This window comes from Lipophrys pholis, assembly GCF_963383615.2.
Source record: "Lipophrys pholis genome assembly, chromosome: 9".
NCBI classification, from domain to species: Eukaryota; Metazoa; Chordata; class Actinopteri; order Blenniiformes; family Blenniidae; genus Lipophrys; species Lipophrys pholis.
Window position 1 is genome coordinate 7,182,487 of NC_137639.1, and position 19,809 is coordinate 7,202,295.

General features: G+C 42.8%; 2 protein-coding genes across 5 annotated transcripts; one reads left to right on the forward strand and one right to left on the reverse strand.

Moving 5' to 3' along the window:
• Positions 1-7,236: 7,236 nt before the first annotated feature.
• sdha (succinate dehydrogenase complex, subunit A, flavoprotein (Fp)) lies at positions 7,237-15,195 on the reverse strand. The gene is made up of 15 exons (XM_080471244.1): positions 15,118-15,195; positions 14,406-14,486; positions 13,520-13,681; positions 13,278-13,421; positions 12,875-13,039; positions 12,633-12,781; positions 12,382-12,506; positions 11,298-11,466; positions 11,013-11,208; positions 10,737-10,908; positions 10,264-10,382; positions 10,075-10,186; positions 9,840-9,970; positions 8,650-8,763; positions 7,237-8,510 (listed from the first exon to the last, which is right to left on the reverse strand). The coding sequence occupies exons 1-15, from the start codon at positions 15,178-15,180 to the stop codon at positions 8,424-8,426; spliced, it is 1,989 nt and encodes a 662-aa protein (XP_080327370.1). The 5' UTR covers positions 15,181-15,195; the 3' UTR covers positions 7,237-8,423.
• ccdc127a (coiled-coil domain containing 127a) lies at positions 15,187-18,601 on the forward strand. Of its 4 annotated transcripts, none has more exons than XM_080471245.1 (4): positions 15,187-15,523; positions 15,909-16,046; positions 17,374-17,618; positions 17,696-18,601. In XM_080471245.1, the coding sequence occupies exons 2-4, from the start codon at positions 15,917-15,919 to the stop codon at positions 18,140-18,142; spliced, it is 822 nt and encodes a 273-aa protein (XP_080327371.1). In that variant the 5' UTR covers positions 15,187-15,523; positions 15,909-15,916; the 3' UTR covers positions 18,143-18,601. The 4 variants fall into 4 exon arrangements, with proteins under 4 accessions (XP_080327371.1, XP_080327374.1, XP_080327372.1 ...); XM_080471248.1 differs by having other exon boundaries at positions 15,462-15,523; positions 15,943-16,046; XM_080471246.1 differs by having other exon boundaries at positions 15,517-15,770.
• The last annotated feature ends 1,208 nt before the right edge of the window (positions 18,602-19,809 follow it).

Sequence of the window (19,809 nt, forward strand, 5' to 3'; positions counted from 1 at the left end):
GGTGTGAATTCTTCCTCGCAGAATTGATAAATGTTCAGAGGTTGGACCTGACATGTACCTTATGTTTTACGCAGTTAGTTTAGCCCCCCCCTGAGTCTGCTTCGTTGTATTTACCTTTTCTAGTAGCTTTTCCGTCAGGAGTTTCCTGATCGTTTTCTGTTTACTTCTTAGTATTAGTTTTTGCCTTGGTAGCTTCTTTTCACTGTTAGTTGGCCCACCATCCCGCTAGGGGCTCTGGTAGTTTTTGTTGACTCCAGTTTGTTTGTTCAAATAAATCAGTGAACTGAATTTTGTGTCTCCTGTTTTGCTGTCTGCGCTTGAGCCTCAGTTCCGTCTCATGACATTAATGTTGTACTATGTTTTTTCACAACTTAATTTAGTGAAAAATGGCTTTCTTTGGTGATAAAGGTTACAGATCTCAGATCGAGCAGTAGACACTAGTGGATGTTTGGGAAGTTAATTTAACACAAATGTATTTACAACCCCGTTAGAAGGCTTTTCCCCACGTTAGATAAGATGCAGTTTTATGTTTATATTATATGTATATTTTATATTATATATAAGATGCAGTTTTAATTCATATCCTGAAGTTTTTGTTTCAGAAATTGACTCCCAAATACAATATTTACAAGAGTATCTAATACTAGTAGGCATGGTACTATATTCTACATCTTCGAGATTAAGCCGTGAAACGTTTTCTTCCTGTAAAACGTGGTTTAATTGCCTGAGCGCTCTCGCAGCCTGAGGATGCTACTGCGCATGCTCAGTCCTGGCACCGTGACACAGTGAGAGCTCACTCTGCTGGACAGAGATGGAACTTCAATGTGTTTAACACGGTGGTGATTTGAGACTTTAAACCCTGTTAAGATAAAGAGAAGATTCGTAAAGGAGGGTCTGAAGTAAGTATAAATAAACTTATTTCACGATATCAATGTAACACCCGTCTCTACTCCCTCTGATCATGTGTCTTGGACCCACATTGGCGGCAGCATTCACCGTCAGGTGATGGTGGTATAGCGGTAAGCATAGCTGCCTTCCAGGTGGTTGACCCAACGAGGTTCCTGGCCATCCCAAATCTTTGTAAAGTGTAAAAATATTTTTAATTTGAACATATTTACTTTAAATAAACTGAAACACGTTGATATGAGAAAACCCTGGTCTGTGATTACAATGGAGTATCTCAGTGATTCGTTTACTTTTATCTGAACTTTCACTTCTACTGGTTTAATGTTCATTTCTGCACTTCTCACATCCTGATCCAAACCTGAGCTTCGCAAACTTTCATTGTTATATAATATGTTTTATATAATAATAATAATAACAATAACAATATAATATAAAAATAATAATACAGCGATGCCAAACACTTTTAATTAGTACGGAAGAGTTTTAGGGCCACTGAAGAAAAAAAAATTTGGAGGCTGAAAAAAAAAAGAAGCTTCATGTTCTTCAGAAAAAGTAAAAAATCAAAGTCGAGATTTTTGTTTTTCACGGAGAGTTTATGTTTATGTTGTTTATGAGCTAAATTCTGTCCTGAAGCATCTTTTCATCACTTCATTAAACCGCCTGATATGCTTCTTGAGGAAGCAGTCATACGCGCTGGAATGTGGATGGACGGACTTTTTTTTCCACCGTGAAAAAAATAAATCTCGATTTTGATTTTTGACTTTTTCTGAAGCGCATGAAGGGTTTTTGGTTTTTTTTAGCCTCCGAATTTTTTTTTCTGCAGTGGCCCTAAAACTCTTCAGTAAATTAGTCATTTCCATGTGACTACTTTTTCAGTTACGAGTAATCGAACGCGTTGCTATTTCTAAACCAGTAGCCAGATTAAAGTTACTTCTCCAGGTCACTGTGCGTTACTATTGTGGTGTCCTGCAGGACGAGTTTCATGTCTGTAAAGCCGCTTCTTTATTAAACTGAACCAGCCGCTCCTCACGCACGCAGTCTGCACTATGGTCTGCACGTTCACCTGACCCGCCCCCTTCTCCACACTCAGTAACATTACCCACTAACAGCAGGTGAACATGATAACTTTATGCATTGCAGGCCAGTCACAAAGTACTGTAAGTATTTACAGTTCAGTTGTTAAAGTCTTCCCTACATACATAACATGTTGGTCCTGAACATCAGCTGCTATTACAAGTTAGTGGTTCCAAATTCTTTAACAACACACCTCTTAATGTTTGACATCAATAAAGACCTAACAGCCACGTATGAACACATGAGGAAGAACTGAGGAAACATGCAGAGAGGCTGGATCGGACAACCTCTGCTGGGACACATGATTCTACTGTCCACACCGTCCACATGATTACACTGACGATGAACCCTAAACCCTGCAGGTTGAACCTGGACACAATAAATATCTAAAAAATACTGATATACACAATTCAGATAAATAAGTTAAATTCTGTAAAAAAAAATGGAATAAATACAAGCCTCACAATAAATATTTAAGAAAATATTGATATACACTCATAATTCAGATAAATAAGTTATATTCTGTAAAAAATTGAATAAATACAAGCCTCACAATAAATATTCAAAAAGTACTGATATACACTCATTATTAATCCAATAAGTTCACATGCAAACTGCTGGTGTCCAAGCCACGTTTACGCATACACTGGTATTTACAAAGTGGTGCTATTTCTCTGCATTTGGGCCTTGTATTTACACATAAATGAAGCTCTGGGTAACCACAAACCAGGATTTCTGAAAACTCCGGCCACAGTGGAGATTTGAAAAAACTCTGTGTCTCTGTTCTTGGATCTCTGGGGCACAGGAACACAGGAGAGGGGAAGGATGGAGGCTGAGTCTCTGTTAGTGCCAGTGTCTTTGGTGGTTATCGTCATGCTCCTGTTTGAGTGTGTTATCCCGAGGGCGTATGTTGGCGCCAGTGACGTGCGGTGAGGTTCATAGCTGGTGAGGCACTGACTTCATCACAGTCAGATTTACAAACATATGAACCCTAAAGAGGATCTTATTCACCATTTGATTGGCAGCAGTTAACGGGTTATGTTTAAAAGCTCATACCAGCATTCTTTACACATACAAACTGTAGCACACAAAAAGGCACATTTAATAAAAAAAAAACGTTATTATGGTCTTACCTTTACTTATAAATGAAGTCGAGAGGAAAAAATAAACGACCGCTGCCGCTGCACTTGACTTGCTAACTGTAGCTTGTTGTCACTTATTCTGCAGCCGAGGAGTCGCAAGAAGGATCCCTGGGATCACTAGCGCCCTCTACCATGAGGCAGGAGAACTGCGTTCCTCACCCAGTGAGTCTTCGCAGCCGTTTTATGATTGCTCAGCACAAGAAACACGTTACACACATACAGTTGTTGACAAAATACACTGTACATTATATACCTCAGTTAACTAAACTATGGAAATTTATAATATAATTCACATAGCAAAAGTGTTTGAACATTTTAATAGCGACATACAGAGAGATAGCAATACGGTCTCACTGCACAGCAGGCCAGCAGTTAGCCGAGTCATTGCGCAATCCATGGTGAGGCTCAGCTGGCTGCTGCCTCACCGCAAGTCTCTTCTCAGTATTTGAACGGTAAATGTGAAAATTCAGCGATTTTGAATAAAAATAATCTAAAACTGGTGAAGTTAAATGGAAAATAACTTTATAGTATAATCACTGGATACATATAACAATTTAATTAATTTTTTTTCTTTTTACATTTTCTTTCTTTCCATGATGGCAGGTGAGGCACTGCCTCCCCTGCCTCCCCTGACTGCACGTCACTGATATACAGTATATATATATATATATATATATATATATATATATATATATACACACACACTGTCAGCTCCTTGCTGGGTCATCACCAGCACCAGAATATGATTTTTCTAAGATGCATGTGCCGTCAGAATCCTGGCTTGCTTTCTACATGGAAACAATACTGAAGCAGTGATAGAACACACTTAAATACACTGAACTGGAATCACTGCAACACAGTTGTTTGCCTTTGTAAACCTGGTGTTTAACAGTCATCAATATATTAAGTCCAAATGGACGAAGACATGACGTGTGAGGTCATTGTGAGCTTGACCCATGACCTATAATCACTAAAAACCCTTTCAGTCAATATGAAGGTTTCTGCCAAATAAGAAGAAATTCCTTCAAGGTGATGTTGAGATATCAAATTCAGGGGAATCTTGTACTGACAGATGTAAAACCCAGAAATCTCATGCGCTGACGTATGTTGGTTTTCCAATTCATGGCAGAGTAAAATGTGAGGGGCAATCAGTTAAGAAAGATGGTCTCCTGTCTACACTCTGGACTACATTAATAAACATGTAGTGAAAAATACAGTTGTGCTGCCCTCTAGTGGAGCTCAGAGCGGTGGCAGGCTCCTCCATACTGGCATCTCCTGTACCAGGTCGTTACCATGTGGGAGTTAGGAGGGTAAAGGTCACATAAATAGGACCCCAAGTCTCTAGAAATGAAAAGGGGGCTTTCTTGACTTGGTGCAAGTGTAGAACATCAGAAAACAGCAGTCAAAGGTGCAATTCACAGCACCTGCAAAGCTGTTCAATCTAAGTTTATTAGACAACTAAAATCAAATGATTCAGAAGTTTCTTTCTAAAGAAATGGCTTCCCACACTTGAAAAAGGAAGGACTTGACCAAATTCATGATTTCACTCGTTCTTATTTTATTTCTCAGTGACGAGAAAGGAGACGAGAAAGGTGAAAAACCTTTGAACATAAAACACAATGCAAATAAGTTCAAGATTTTCCATCAAACAATGTAAATACAATTTCAGATAATCATATTAATTAAGTTAAAATATATTTTAAACTATTATCCTTTACTAAATCAACACAGGTAAGCAATGTGTAAAATAACCATGAACCACACAAACTAGGTCTACTTTTAAAAACTGAAACGATTTTCATTATGCTTATTTCAATTAAGGATAGTATAATTCTAGTTTAACAATTTAACAGAAATACTATTTTCATACATAAAGTAAATATTTTTTACTCAGAATGTTATGAAGAAAAATACCAATTACCAAGAAAAACGTGCTATATTTTAAATACTAGCACATTTGAGTCCTTTAAATACAAACAAGATTTTAAATAAATGTTAAACCCTTCTCATCTTCTGATTTAAACACCTTAATTAACTGAGTAAATGAAATAAATTAACTATACAATGGTGAGACCGCATTTCAATAGTTCAGTCATGAGCTCACCGGTAGCCCTTTGGGTTTGTCCTTTTCCATCCGTATCGTACACTGCTCGTTTCTGGTGTTCTCATCTCCGTTGCACACAGCCAAATGCTGGCGCATTGCTTTCCCCCTCCGTTTATAGAGCGACTTCCTCAGCGCGAGTGCGCTCACCTGTTGAGGTGCGCCGCGGAGAATCATGCGCGCACACGGAGCAGTAAGAGCGCGCGCCGGCATTTGCTTGGAGCGGCACACACCCACACCCAGCATTACACAGTGGGAGCACTCAGGCAGATCGCCGCAACGATATCAGATAAAGTCCAAATGGGTGAATCATTAGATCTTTTTACAGAAAGTCTTGATTTAGTAAGTCAAATCACCGAATGCAGAAACAAACCTCTCTACAATCACTCAAATCAAACATTAAACCCAAACCCTGCTCCCCTCAGACTTCTTCACAGTTCACATAAGGGCCAAATGTCCAAACTGAGTGTCAAAGTGTAGTCTGGAGGCCAAATGGACTTTTATCATCAACGTTGTTGGTAATGTTGAGTGCGTTTTTATAGGATTGATGCTGCTGGTTGCTCTGGTTGTCCCGTTGGCACGACATTGATAACTTCCAGGATTCCCAGCTACTGGGCCACAACATCCCTCTCCCGTTGTCACACAGTTTACCACAAAACCTGCCTGAACAAGATAATAACGATAGAACAATAAAGGAACAAAAAACAGAGGATGAGAAATCAACAGAAATACAGAACTATTAGGTATAACCTCGCAAGTCCCAGGAAGTCATGTCCATATTCCTCAGTGCCGACCCACGCAGGCACCGTTAACACGCTCCACAGTCTATGCCACGCCATTACTACACTTTTTCGACAGGTCAAGTTAGAGCATACGATGGCAAGTAAACAAAAGGCTCAGGTATGGAGACACTTCAAATCCACGGGTCGCTATGTGAAGAAGTTGGAGTTAATTAGTGGATCAGATCCAGACACAGTCACACCTGCTGAGAGCAGCTGGGTAAAGTCCAGGTATCAATAACTCTTTAATGAAAAATCATCAACACACAAATGATGCCTCTTTCCCATTGGGAGGTATAGGCAATATGCTACATGCTCATTTTTGTCAAAGGTCATTGTATTTGGCGCAGCAGAAACAACATTGTTCTCTATGAGCAGCCAGCTGTGAGACTGGAGAGCGGGGACCGTCTGCAAATTACAAACTGCTTCAAAAACAAAGACAAATACCACAAAAATACCTAATTGGGTGACTGGTATTCACTGCAGTGTCACCAAAATCTCTGCAACTTTCACTTGATCACACTACAACACTTGATCTGATAGTGATATGTAGTTTGTCATTTTCCATTTTCGCTGTCGTAGCAGTTTTGCAATTTGCAGACGGTCCCTGCACAGTTGTGTTGGCTGAGGCGATGAAATCATTTGTGTTGATGCTGTAAATACAAGCCTTGCAGACTGTTGTCAAAATGTTGTAATTCCATATGGAAATTTATCATACATTATGTATGTATTTTCACTTTGTCATTTCCCGTTTGTGTGGGAGAAGGAGTTTGTTTGTAAGCCCACATGTGTACGAAGGGGCTCTTTGTTCTGTGTTCCAGTAGCATTTACTAGGAGAAAAAAATGGCGCCCACCTTTCATTTTAAAGGGCAGAGCTCACCTACCTGTGGGCGGGTCAATGTGAGTATGCACTACCAGAGGGAGTGGGTATGTCCCTGTATGACATCATGAAGGGAAAATCTCTCGCCTGTATGAGCACACATTCGCTGAAAGGTGGAGCAAGCAAGTGAGTGAGATGACAGACTTTCTCCTCTTCTGGGGCCTCCTACACAGGCTATGGGGACACATATTGTTAGAAAATTGTCAGACCAGTCAATTTGACATAATATGTGACCTTTAAATCCAAATGTACCATTCTTGTTCTTTTTCGTATTAAAAAGATTCACCAATTGTATATATCGAATTTGTGTTGTTTCGTTGAGCCCTTTCCCCACCACAGAAAGACAAAACACTTCAATCTCTACGAGTAGCCTACATTTTATTGAACATATGAAAACAAGTACAAATGGCAAATAAAATCAACTTTTTCCAACCCAAACAGGCAAATAAATTAAGCCACCCCATCACTGATTCGCCACCAGAAGCACGGTGTGTGATTTTAGTTGTGTATTTCAAGCTGACACACCAAACGCATGCTTCAATTTACCGTTTATTGCAGTAAAAGGTGGTAAATTCCAGTTGCCCGTCAAACGCTACGGCCACACATACATTTCTGCGTTTGTTCTTAACGGAAACCATCCATTCTGACGCTGCTCTGTCACTTCAAGCGTTACAGTAATCAGAAAAATAAATGGAATATTGAGGAACACTTGATGAGCACCCGATGACGTAACTCTGTGCACTTCGCCATCTAACTGGAAATGTGATTCAAGAGAAAGCAACACCTCGCGGTGCCTCTGAGACCATCACTTCAAGCTTCCTAAAACGTTTACAGTGAGTTGTGAGAGGTTATTCCAGCCTCAGTCAGATGTTGACCAAACTGAATGTAACACAAGAGTAAATACTATCCAACCGAAGGCCACAGAGAGTGATGAAGAGACAAAACCTGTATGTTCACTAGTACATACACAGTATAACTCACAATATTTATTGTACATTTATGCAATATTTACATACTTGAAAATCTCCCCTCTGCAGCTATTCCCACTGCGAGTGCATCTCGAAATACAATCACTTCCATCGTGTCTTCTCTCAACCCGAGCCATGAGTACAATAAGCGTGCGCTGAGCAAATGAGAGTATAATGTCATCGCAGAAAGCCAAGCTGATGTGGTGCAACGCTTTAACTATTCCCCAGCCAAGAACCCGATTTCCCTCAGCCGCCTTTTTCCCTCTTTGATTCGTGAAAAACACAAGAGCAGCTGACGCGCCGTGAAAGATCGCAGAAACCCTCCTGAACCTCCAGCTACCATAAATAGATCGAATGAAGGCAAAACACACGTGAAGGACAGGAACAGGCAGGGGACACAAAGGCTTCACTTTTTGTATTGAACAATTCTGAATGGGTACAATAGTGCAGGCGGAAGCGTTTCCTCTTAAAATGTCTTAGTACAGAAAAGGTATTTCCTTAAATAAGAGTTTAAATGAGACTTGGATAAGTGAGGTGGATGTGGGAGGGCGGGAGGGAGGTGGAGGGGTGTTCTTAGTAGGAGCGGATGGCAGGAGGGACGTGAGCGCAGTCCTGCTCGTTCAGGGAGGTGTCGATGACGGGCCTGTACTCCAACGTCACCTGGCATGAGTGAGAAGAAAAAAAAAGAGGACATCAGTGACGACTGCACACTGCCACAGCCGCAGGGACTCCATTTCAAATCTTCATTTGGAACGTCAAAGTAAAGCGCATGCACAGAACTCCCTCCAGCTGACTGTACCTTTCCCGTTTTGGGCTCGACGTAGGACATGGTGTGCTTCCTCCAGTGCTGCTCGAAGGGCTTCTTCTCCTGGCCCTGCAGGGGCTTGGAGTAGTCATACTCATCAACCCGGTCCTAAAACACAGTTTAAAGAAAAGCTGTCAGGGGCCCGACTTTATTATGAGTGTGTTCAATAAATAAGGAAACGCCCACTCGATGCACCACGCCCAGAGTCGCGCTCAACTCATTCATATTGGTTCATTTGACATCCGTCTTAAATAAAGAGGCCATAAACAATCACTTTGAACTATGAGCTGGACTCTGACCTCAGATAGTCTGAAAAGCAAAATTGGACCCAAGGTAGTAGGGCTGGGCAAAAAGTCGATTAATTGAATTTGTAGCTAAAATCAATTTTCGTTGTGCAAATTTGAGTCTAAAATATGTGTCCACTAGAACCTCGGACGAGGGACCCTGTAAGAGCAGACAAATAGTCGAGCACGGAGGTTTTAACTGTTAACGCACCTTAATGAGGGACAGCCTCCTGCAGCTCGGTGCTGCTGTGAAGTTTACTTCTGTCAAACATGAGGCCCGTGGACCAAAACCGGCCGCAAAAAGCTCCAATCAGCCCCAGAAACCACCAAGCAAGGGGCTATATGGGATTTCCTTTTAACATTTCACTGTATTTTGCAGCAGAATGTTTCATTAAAATTGACTTTATGTTGAGGTTGTAGTCATTTTAGTACTAAATGTGTGATCTTGCATAATTAATCCTGTACATCCTGCACACCGTGGCCACCACAAACAAAAACCTTCAAGTGTAAATTCAAAGGTTATTATAGCATTATTTTACCAGTCCAGCAACTCAAGATGAAACTGGACTGTATGTGGCTTCTGAAGTTACATTTCATTTAGTATACCTCTTTGTAGATATAATATCCATGTACATATATTGTATACATCTTTATATTGGTTCAGTTATGTGCTTTTAAATAAGTATGTTTCTTTCATAACATATCCTTTGGTGTTTGGTTCGTTCAATATCAACTAGTCCTACAATCTATCACGTCACAATGTAGTATTTAGCAGTACACAATGTAGTATTTAGCAGTCCACCATTTAGTAACATCCGGGTTTGGAGACAATTATAAAAATGTTAACGTTTAAACTTGAGAAATCAGAAACGTATGCTTTGTAAATAAAGTAAAAGTCACCTTAAAGTCTTCTCTGGCATGGGCTCCTCTGCTCTCCTTCCTCTGCTCAGCGGAGTGGATGGTCTGGACGGCGTTCAGCATCAGGTTCTGCAACTCCAGCGTCTCCACCAAGTCTGTGTTCCACACAATGCCTACAAACAGAGACAGGAAGAGGATAGTCATTCGTCAATGTACTGTGATTACAGCTACTACTGCGAGAGAAAAGCTGAGAAAATGAATGAAAGTGAAGCGGCACCTCTGTCAAAGGTCTTGAGGTCGTCCATGGTCTGGTAAATGTCGTCCATCTTATCGCAGCCCTCCTTCAGAACGGAGCCGGTACGGAAGACGGCGGCGTGAGCCTGCATGGTCTGCAGAGGAACTTGTGTTAACACCAGTCTCCGCTGTGCGGCACGCAACACACATCAATGCATTTGTTTCTGTGCACCTTCTGCATGTTGAGTCTGATCTCGGAGGTTCTCAGTGAGCCGTCGGCAAACCTCAACTTGTCCAGGTTGGCCACCGACTCTTCACCTGCATTGGGCTGCAGGGGAGACAGTTTCTCTCCTGGAGAGGAAACACGAGCGATAGCGGTGAAGTAAGCTGTGCAGCACGTTCTAAAAACACTGACATAATCCTGCTGGATGAGATTATAATGTCGACTAAGCAGCGATGGGAATTCATATCAAAACAAAAGCTCGTTAAATCCTGTCAACTGCTTTTACTGTTTTCATCCAAGTGTGAAATTGAATAAGGAAGTCTTTTTTTGACAATATTTCCAAGTAAAAATGCTAAACTTTGGTTGTGTTGTGGGGGTCATCAGTGCCCGGAGTCCAGAAAACGCGACGTTTTGAAAACGCCCGGGCTCGGTTTTTAAATTCTATAATAACATTCGATTTTGTCTCTGGTGAAATCCCCCACCTGGTTTGTGCTCCTCAGCAATGGTGAGAGCACAGGCTCTGCCGAACACCACCAGGTCCAGCAGAGAGTTGGCGCCCAGCCTGTTGGCGCCGTGGACGCTGGCACAAGCTGCCTCGCCGCAGGCGTACAGTCCAGGCACCACCTTGTCCTCACCCTCAGTGTAAGTGATCACCTGTCGGGATGGAATGGAGTCTTAAGGAAACTCTTACCGGAAGAAAAGTACTTAGATGCATATGTGTGTGTGTGTGTGTGCGTGTGTGTGCACGAGTTGCTCACCTGTCCCTTGTAGTTTGTGGGGACTCCTCCCATGTTGTAATGAACGGTTGGGAGGACGGGAATGGGCTCTTTGGTGACGTCGACTCCAGCGAAGATCATGGCGGTCTCTGAAATGCCGGGCAGCCTGGTGGCCAGCTGCTGGGGAGGCAGGTGGTGGAGCTGCAGGTGGACGTGGTCCTTCTCCGGGCCGACGCCCCTGAAGCCATAACAGTGAAACGTCAGGGGGGGGCTTTGGCTCTTTTAGCCTGTACTCACGCCTGTCAAACACTCGGCTGATTCCCGCACCTGCCCTCTCTGATCTCAATGGTCATGGAGCGGGACACCACATCTCTGGAGGCCAGGTCTTTAGCGTTGGGCGCGTAGCGCTCCATGAAGCGCTCTCCCTCGCTGTTGATCAGGATCCCCCCCTCACCGCGGCAGCCTTCTGTGATCAGGCAGCCGGCGCCGTAGATCCCTGCGAGAAATCACACGCTAAAGGCACCGTATCTCTGCCAAGAGACTCGTTTTGGTTTTTGTTTCAGTCCAACCCTCAGACTCATGCGTCGCTCATCCGGGATAGTACATCACATTCTTTGGGCTTGTCATGATAATTCACAACGGGTATCACCGGGCTTCTGGCTCCATGATGAATTATTGACAAATAACAACCGCCAGCTCTGATGCAAACTAATGAAACAACAAACTGGATCATGAATGAAGCACTAAGTCAATATTGAGAGCATGAAATGGTAAAAGCTTTATTACACCACCCAAATCACAAGAAAATTTAAGTTTCTCCTAAAAGTTGGTCCAGTTTACACATTTTACCATATAAAATCAAGCTTGCTAAATGTAAATCTTTGAATTATTTTAAGCGGTTTGAAAAATGATGTTAATGTCTGCAGCTGTTCATAGAAGGGAGAGTCGGCTGCACTTTAATAACGGAGCAACTTCACAAGTGGTTGTATCAATTATAAATTGATGTAAAAACAACAAACACTGTCCGGTGTCTCCGCCTGCGGCCACCTCAAACAAGGCGGAGCTACTTCTTAGCCAACTATAGCGTCGGGTGTCAAATGTCCAGCAGTGACAAAAATAAAGAAGACCGTTTGTCTTTATTGAAGGGAGGTCTATTTTTAAAGTCCAATGTAAACCAACAGGCAACATTTATCCCTTCTTTCAAAACATTTTGTTACTCAAACGGGTTTATTATATAACAATTCCCTGAATGGTTGTTGGTCGTTGAACCACATTAAGAAATCTCAACACGTGCTTCAAGTCCCTGACTGAGCGTTCACACCTCAACACACTCGTCTCTCTAACGCTTCAGTAAAAGAAGCACGTTGACGTCAGGGCCGCGGCTTAATAAGTTAATAAGTTGCTTTCTCACCGGTGGGATGGAACTGTACAAACTCCAAGTCCTGACAAGGCAGACCAGCCCTGGTCACCATGGCGTTCCCGTCGCCCGTGCTGGTGTGGGCAGACGTGCAGCTGAAGTAGGTTCTTCCATAACCGCTGGAAGGAACCGGACAAAAACATGTTTTTAAACTTTCACAATCTGCTGTTTAAACAAAAATACAGACAAAAGAGAAAGATTAAGTGTCAAAAGTGACAGGAGTGATGATTCACAGCGTCTCCTACCCAGTTGCGATGACAGTGTTCTGAGCTCTGAAGCGGTGAATGGACCCGTCCTCCATGCACAGAGCAATCACTCCTTTACACTCCCCATTTTCCATCAGCAAGTCCAGAGCAAAATACTCCACGAAGTAACTGGTGTCATAACGGAGGGACTGTGCAGAAGACGCGAAGCGAGAGAAAGCATTTAAATAGTGCAGGTTTTACCAATGCACAGAATGAATGAGTGAAGGGGGCGGAGCACTTACCCTTCCATAGAGCGTGTGCAGTAGCGAGTGTCCCGTCCTGTCTGCTACGCAGCAGCAGCGGTGGGCCTGACCTCCCTTTCCATACTTGAGACTCTGACCACCAAAAGCTCTCTGGTAGATCTTCCCGTCCTCAGTGCGGCTGAACGGCATCCCAAAGTTCTCCAGCTGGGAGAAAGAGAGAGGGTTAACATCAGAGTTGAATGCTGGGGTTGTGTGGGCCAGATGGATTGATAATAAATAAACCAGATTTTATTACATCGATTTTCTCAATGCAATTAAACAATCAAAGAGCATTAGATGATGGATCGGGATCTGATGATTTACATCTTTAGGGGTTCAAGCTTTGTGTTTGTAAGCAAATGAAACAGTTTATGTATGTCTACATGTGACTGTGAGCTCTTACCTCCACCACGGCTGCAGGTGCCTGCTCCGTCATGTAGTGGATGGCGTCCTGGTCTCCAAGCCAATCGGATCCCTTCACTGTGTCATAGAAGTGCCACCTCCAATCGTCGTTCTCCATGTTTCCCAGAGCTGCATTGATCCCGCCCTGAAAACCACAACGTTATCAGACGACTGAATAACATTGAAGAGGCGAATGGCGGCCACCGACACTAAGGAAACACAACACAGAGTGTTTTCTTATACCTGCGCAGCGACGGTGTGAGACCGGGTGGGGAACAGCTTAGTGACGCAGGCAGTGTTGAAGCCAGCCTCAGACAGGCCAAACGCTGCCCTGAGCCCTGCTCCTCCAGCTCCGACCACCACAGCATCGAACTCATGGTCCACCACTGGATACTGAGTGGAGATCTGGGGGAAAAAAAAGTACTCTTGATTTTAAGGGCTATGCCTTAGTAATTATTCATTCGTGTCACAAAACTACTAGTTTTAAGCGTTTACATTCTGTAAGATAAGATAACCAGAAATCTGTCAAGAGAGACATACATAGAATGTGGTTTCATTGAAACAATGGACAAAAGTAGAGCTGAATCAATCTTTTACGGTGAAAAACTCATGAAAGTTTAAAACTGTGCATGCCTTCTGCTCACACACACAAATTCTCTTGCAGACACATGAACGCAGTATACCAAGTATACAGTTGACTTTCCGCTACCTCGCACTGCACTGTGCATGCACCTTTTAGAATGTTTCTGCTTGAGTATTTTTTAATGTATATATTTTAAATGAGTTTATGTCTATGCACTTTCTTAAAAGTCTATTTCATGCCTAATTCCTTTTGTTGTAAGCCGGGACTTCTAACTGTGACTCTGTTGTGTTTATCCTCAGAGAAATGTAACTCTTCGTTAGAGGACACAACAAAAAACTGTATTTCACATATAGTGTGTTATGAGGTTCCTTCATTTTAAATGGTACAGGATGTGGTGGTGGGAGGGTTACAGAGGTTTATAATGGTAAAAGAAAATGTGGGTCCCTGAAGAAAACGTTGGGAGCTTCTGGCCTAAGTCAAGACAAATCTCTCATTTGCACCTGCAGCATGTCTCAGTATGGATCCTAATCAGGGACAATAACTTACATCGTCGGACACTTTGGTGTGCTTCTTGCCATAGATGGAGAAGTGAAAATCTCTGGAGCCCTGGACTGCAACAGCAGGGACCTGGCAACAGATTTAAAAAAACTTTAGATCAGAGCATAAATCACACAAAAGCAGCAGCATCTAACACAAGCAGCAGAAAGTACATGTTGTAATAAACATGTACTAATGACTTCATCGTTTTGAAGGCTACCAAAATTTGACAGCACATTTAAAGCAGCCAGTCACAAAGCTTTAATAACTGCGATCACTTAGTTTATATATACATATTGTCATTAACAACAGTTTTTGAACTCACTGTACAAGAATATGAGTTTTTAAAAAAACCATCCAGTGAAACAATAAGAGCTAACGAGCTTTAGCTCGCGCACAAGGGCAGCCGGGTGTACTGATGTTGTATCAAGTCTGGTTTTTAAACATAACACAAAAAAGGGTTCAACTTTTGAAATAATAAAAACCGTGGCTGAGTTAAAAGGCTAAGTATTAGCAGAAGTGGCGAATTAGCTTCAGTCCACGGTGTCACATTGAAACACCCTCAGCTACATAACAGATTACGCAAGGCAGCAAGGACTGGTTATGAAAGCTGTGAATGTTGCCTTTCTGTGAAAAAGGAATAATAAGAGACAAGCTGCACATGCGATTAAACCAGATGAAGGTTGTTTAAAAGCATCGACATTGCCGCAGGATTACTCACGGCTTTAGATTTTAAGAGTGGCTTCCTGGAGAGGAGACGGGACGCGGCACGGACACTCGCCATGTTGTCAGATGAAGAACCTTTCTGGACCAGCCGGGGAGGAGCAGATATTCTGTTACACTGGACTGAACCACACTCCAAAAAGGGGAGGTTATCTTTTAAACGCCCCAAACCTGAACAATTGAAATATAAACATGTCTTGTTTGACTATGATTCAAACTTTAAACACATTAATAAATAGCTTAGAATGAAAAATGACTCATATTCTAACAAACAATTTGAATTTTATAAATGCCTATTTCCACGAACTACCCACGTTGTATTCATATCGGCTCCCAAAGCGTGGTCTTGTGTAAGTCGGCTCTGCAGGAACAAATGTATAAGTGACCTAGACTTTCCATTCAAGGTGAGATGCATCCACAAACATTACCTTAACCGACATGATGTCGGGAATTTCAAACCAATAGTTGCCTTTGTTGTGTGTGTATCAAGTACTCTGGCAAGCCCGAACTCAAAGGTAGTTAGCATGTTAGCTCGGTGCTTGCTTAGTGTACTGTCAAACTTCCTGGTTATGCGAGGCTGCTAACATGCTAACAAACATCTAATGCTAAATCACGTTTATTAGGACATTTCTTCACCAAGCAGCTCATCAGGTGATTGTAAACGCTGGTTGATGCACGTGTTTTAACCTGAATATTTACTCCCACCAGCCTCCAGCTCGCTGCAGAATCAAAACAATTTGAAGAAAACGTGTCATTGCTCATGTTTTGTTGTGTGTTTATGTGTGACAGAGGACCCCATGAACAACTTGAATGATCCCCCTAGATGGAACATCCAACCAGACCCCAGAGGGAGAGGGGCGGGGGCCGGGGATGGCAACCAATGGAACTACGCCTTGCTGGTCCCCATGCTGGGGCTGGCTGCTTTTCGTGAGTTACACAAGGAGATGTGTCCAGTGTGTGTGTGTGTGTGTGCTGATGAGGTAACATGAGGGGCCTGTCTGAGAGACATGTTTGGTAAGTACTGATGACAAAGCCTGAGAGTCTCAGCTTTCAGAACAGCTGATCTGCGTGATTTCAGTTAAACACTGAATTAACTTTGGGTCAGATGAATGGTTAGTGGACTTCACATTCCCATTGTTTGAACAGCCCCTAAAGCGCTTTACTGTCACATTCCCACATGCCATTCACACAGCCGATCAATCCATCCACTGGGACCAATTTTGGGGTTCAGTGTCTTACTCAAGGACACTTCAACATGCGGACAGGGAGACATGGTCCAGTTGAGAGATGACCACTCTACCAGCTGAGCCACTTTATAAAGACTATAATGAAGCCATCTTTATTATTAAATGATGATTTACCATTGTCCTTGTGTACTTCCAAATTCTGATTCCCTTCAGCAAAGTGTCTGTATTGGAAGAGACTGCAGAAAGTTGAATACACCCTGAAGGAAAATTTCCATCCATCATGACAGTTTATCCTGTGCAGGGTCGCATGTTTTTGAACTGTAGGAGGAAAGCAGAATACCCAGAGGAAACCCATGTACACACGGGGACAACGTGCAAACTCCATACATACTGTCGACAACCAGGACAACCACACACATTCACACCGAAGAGTAATTTAGGGTCACCAATTAACCACACACACACACACACACACACACACACACACACACACACACACACACACACACACACACACACACACACACACACACACACACACACACACACACACACACACACACGGAGTGAATATGCAAACTCCACACAGAAAGACCTGGCTAGTATTTTAAACCCAGACCTTCTCGAACACTAACTACTGAGTCACCATGCGGACCTAAAGGAAAGTTACAGAAGTTTAGATATTAACATTTTAATTGATTTCAATTTCTTCATGATGAAAATATTTGGAAGCAGCTACAAGTAAAACAGTACACAAAACAAATACAACAAGCTCAAACTGACTTTTTTTTGGTTATAATCATGCTATGAGTTTAGTCTTGAGGCAAGAGATACAGGAGGGCGATCCGCTGGGGAGTGATTTCCAATCATCAGGCCTGTTTGAAAAAGAAGTGATGAGATTCATTTACTGGCTGTGGTCTTAATTCTGTGTAGGAACAGAAAGAAATGTCCATAGAATGGCTACTTTTTCACTTTAACCGAGTATCATGTGCATTTCTAGCATGTGAGATACATCCTTCGTCAGTTTAACTTCTCGTCACTTGTGTGTCTCGCCGTCTCCTCTCAAGGCTGGATCTGGACCAGGGAGTCTCAGAGGGAGATTCAGAAAGCCAAAGCTCAGTATGACAAAGATGTGAACACAATCAAAAGCGAGATGGAGACCTGTTACCGGGAGACGCTGACAGAGAGGCGCAGGGCGGTGGCCAGGCTGGAGCTGGAGCTGGAGAAAGAGAAGCAGAAGGTGAAAGGCTTCAGGGACGCGATGGCCTCACAGACCCACCAGGTGATGGAGAAACGGAAGCAGCTGCAGCAGGTAAAGATAAAGATCCCTCGACATCCACGTATCTTCTCTTTCTCAGCTGAAACCTCTTCTCGTTCTTCTCTCTCAAGGAGAGGGAGGCTTTGGAAACAGAGAAGCAGCGGATGGTGAATTCAGGAGCTGCGGGAGCTGTGCTGCATCAGGCCCTGGACAGAGAGAACAACTGGTACCGGCGCGCCTCGGCCACCCTGAAAGAGCTGGAAGGTCAGCTGGTGGAGCGGCAGAACGCCTACTGCTCCTTCATCCAACCTCGCGATCAGCGGTTGGAAATGGAGAAGAACATGCTGGTGAAGGTGGTCAAAGAGCCTCTCGGGCCAGACCTGCACCTGGAGTCTGACCTGAGGGACATTTTTAAAAGAGATAAGCACTGTGCGGAAGTGATGAACATGGACAAGAGGAGGAACGGAAGCCTCATGTGGGTGTACCTCAAGTACTGGCAGCTCCAGATCACCATCCAGAAATACAAGAGAGCCGAGCAGGCTGTGTTGGGAGGGAAAATTCAGCCAGGCACAAAGTGACCAACGGGGGGCGATAAAGAGCTACTTTGATTTGAATTTTACTGATGGTGACACTCTTTGGATCTAAAATGGAAATCTACTCATCTTGATTTGAATGCTACTATTACAAACAAGTGAATATCTCTAAAAGGATAATGTCACAGTCTAGACAGGGGTGTCAAACTCATTTTAGTTCAGAGGCCACATACACATCTGTCTCACCTTGAGTGGACCAGACCAGTAAAACTGAACATAAGAACCTAGAAATTAAGACTTAAATGTTTTTCTATGTCTAGAATTTAAGTCTATTTTTACAAAACCAAACAATTCGGATCAAAAAGTGCTACAATTTCAACATGAAGATAATGTTATGGAACTTTCTTGTGCAAAATCCAGTGAAATGTCAAAAAAAAAACCTCTCCTGTAACTGTTGCATTTGGTCTGTATCTTGTGTTCTGTCCACCACTCCGAAGGAAACTATTGAAAAGTTGACGGCTTCTTCTGGGCCGATTGGATTAGAACCCATCACGGGCCAGTTTTGGCCCAGAGGCTTTATGTTTGACACCCTTGGTCTAGAATAATATTTATAACGTTTCTATCACGCGGCTTCAGAAGCACCACATCACCTAGATAAGTCAAATAACGTCCACATTGGTTTCAATGTGTGTAAAGAATCAAAATGATTTATTCTCTTGTTTGAAAAATGCCCTAAAAAGTCTTTTTATTTTTTTATTTTTAAAGTGCATTCTCTTGAATGCTATGAATTGATGTTAGTAAGGGATTTTCCCTCCTTCGTCTTGCACATGAACTCAGGGCTCAAAAAAAACAGAAGGTGTTTGCGCGGATGTGTTGATACATCCGTCTGAAAAAACACTTGAGTTACATCTGACACATACTGAAATAATTCACCCGTCAAAAAGCACTCCGGGACACAACGCCATAACCATTACTGCAGGATCCAGAGTTTTTCTGGGAGATGTGTATGACGCCAACAGTGGGACTGACCAGCCTTACTCCAGTCGGTGTCATTCACTTTAACCGTTTGAATTTCCTTGATCTATACCAGGGGTGTCAAACTCAGATCCTCGTGGGCCGCAGCCCTGCACGTTTTCAATGTCTCCCTCCCCTGAATGTCCTGATGGTTCATCATCACATTCAGCACAAAGCCAGATAACGAGCTGCTCATTGCAATCAGCTGTGTTGAAGCTGGGAGACATGCAAAACGTGCAGGGCTGCGGCCCTCGAGGCCTGGAGTTCGACACGTGTGATCTATACTGATGATTTAGATTTTTCTTTCCATCCGGTGAGTCAGGCGGTGTTATTGTACCTGATCGCTGGTTTGTCTGAGCCTTGCAACAATCGGGTCTTTACTGAACATGCATGTGTCCAAAATAAAGCTTTTCACTGCAATATTACAACAACAACAAAGAAAAAGAAACGTTAACGTCGCACTAACTTAGCAGGCCTTTCTGGGGACTTCTGTTTTTGCTTTTGCCTCGGGGAATAAGTGATGGTGTTGCGCCATAAATGAAGATGTGCTGACACTTGACACTGTGCAATCCGTTAAATACAGTTTTGGTTTAAGGACTTGTATGTGCTTTTTTGTGTGTTTCTTCTAAAAAGTACTGCTTTATTAACATCCTATAGAAATTGCATGCACTGGCTGATGCTGCCGTGTTTGTTTGTTT

Coding starts and splice junctions, on each gene's coding strand:
- sdha (XM_080471244.1), bottom strand. CDS start 15,180: ATGGCGAGTGTCCGTGCCGCGTCCCGTCTCCTCTCCAGGAAGCCACTC. Junction 13,682..14,405: donor ACACCAAAGTGTCCGACGAT/GTAAGTTATTGT, acceptor TTTTTCCCCCAG/ATCTCCACTCAGTATCCAGT. Junction 10,909..11,012: donor CCACAAACTACAAGGGACAG/GTGAGCAACTCG, acceptor CCATCCCGACAG/GTGATCACTTACACTGAGGG.
- ccdc127a (XM_080471245.1), top strand. CDS start 15,917: ATGAACAACTTGAATGATCCCCCTAGATGGAACATCCAACCAGACCCC. Junction 16,047..17,373: donor GCTGGGGCTGGCTGCTTTTC/GTGAGTTACACA, acceptor TCTCCTCTCAAG/GCTGGATCTGGACCAGGGAG. Junction 17,619..17,695: donor AACGGAAGCAGCTGCAGCAG/GTAAAGATAAAG, acceptor TTCTCTCTCAAG/GAGAGGGAGGCTTTGGAAAC.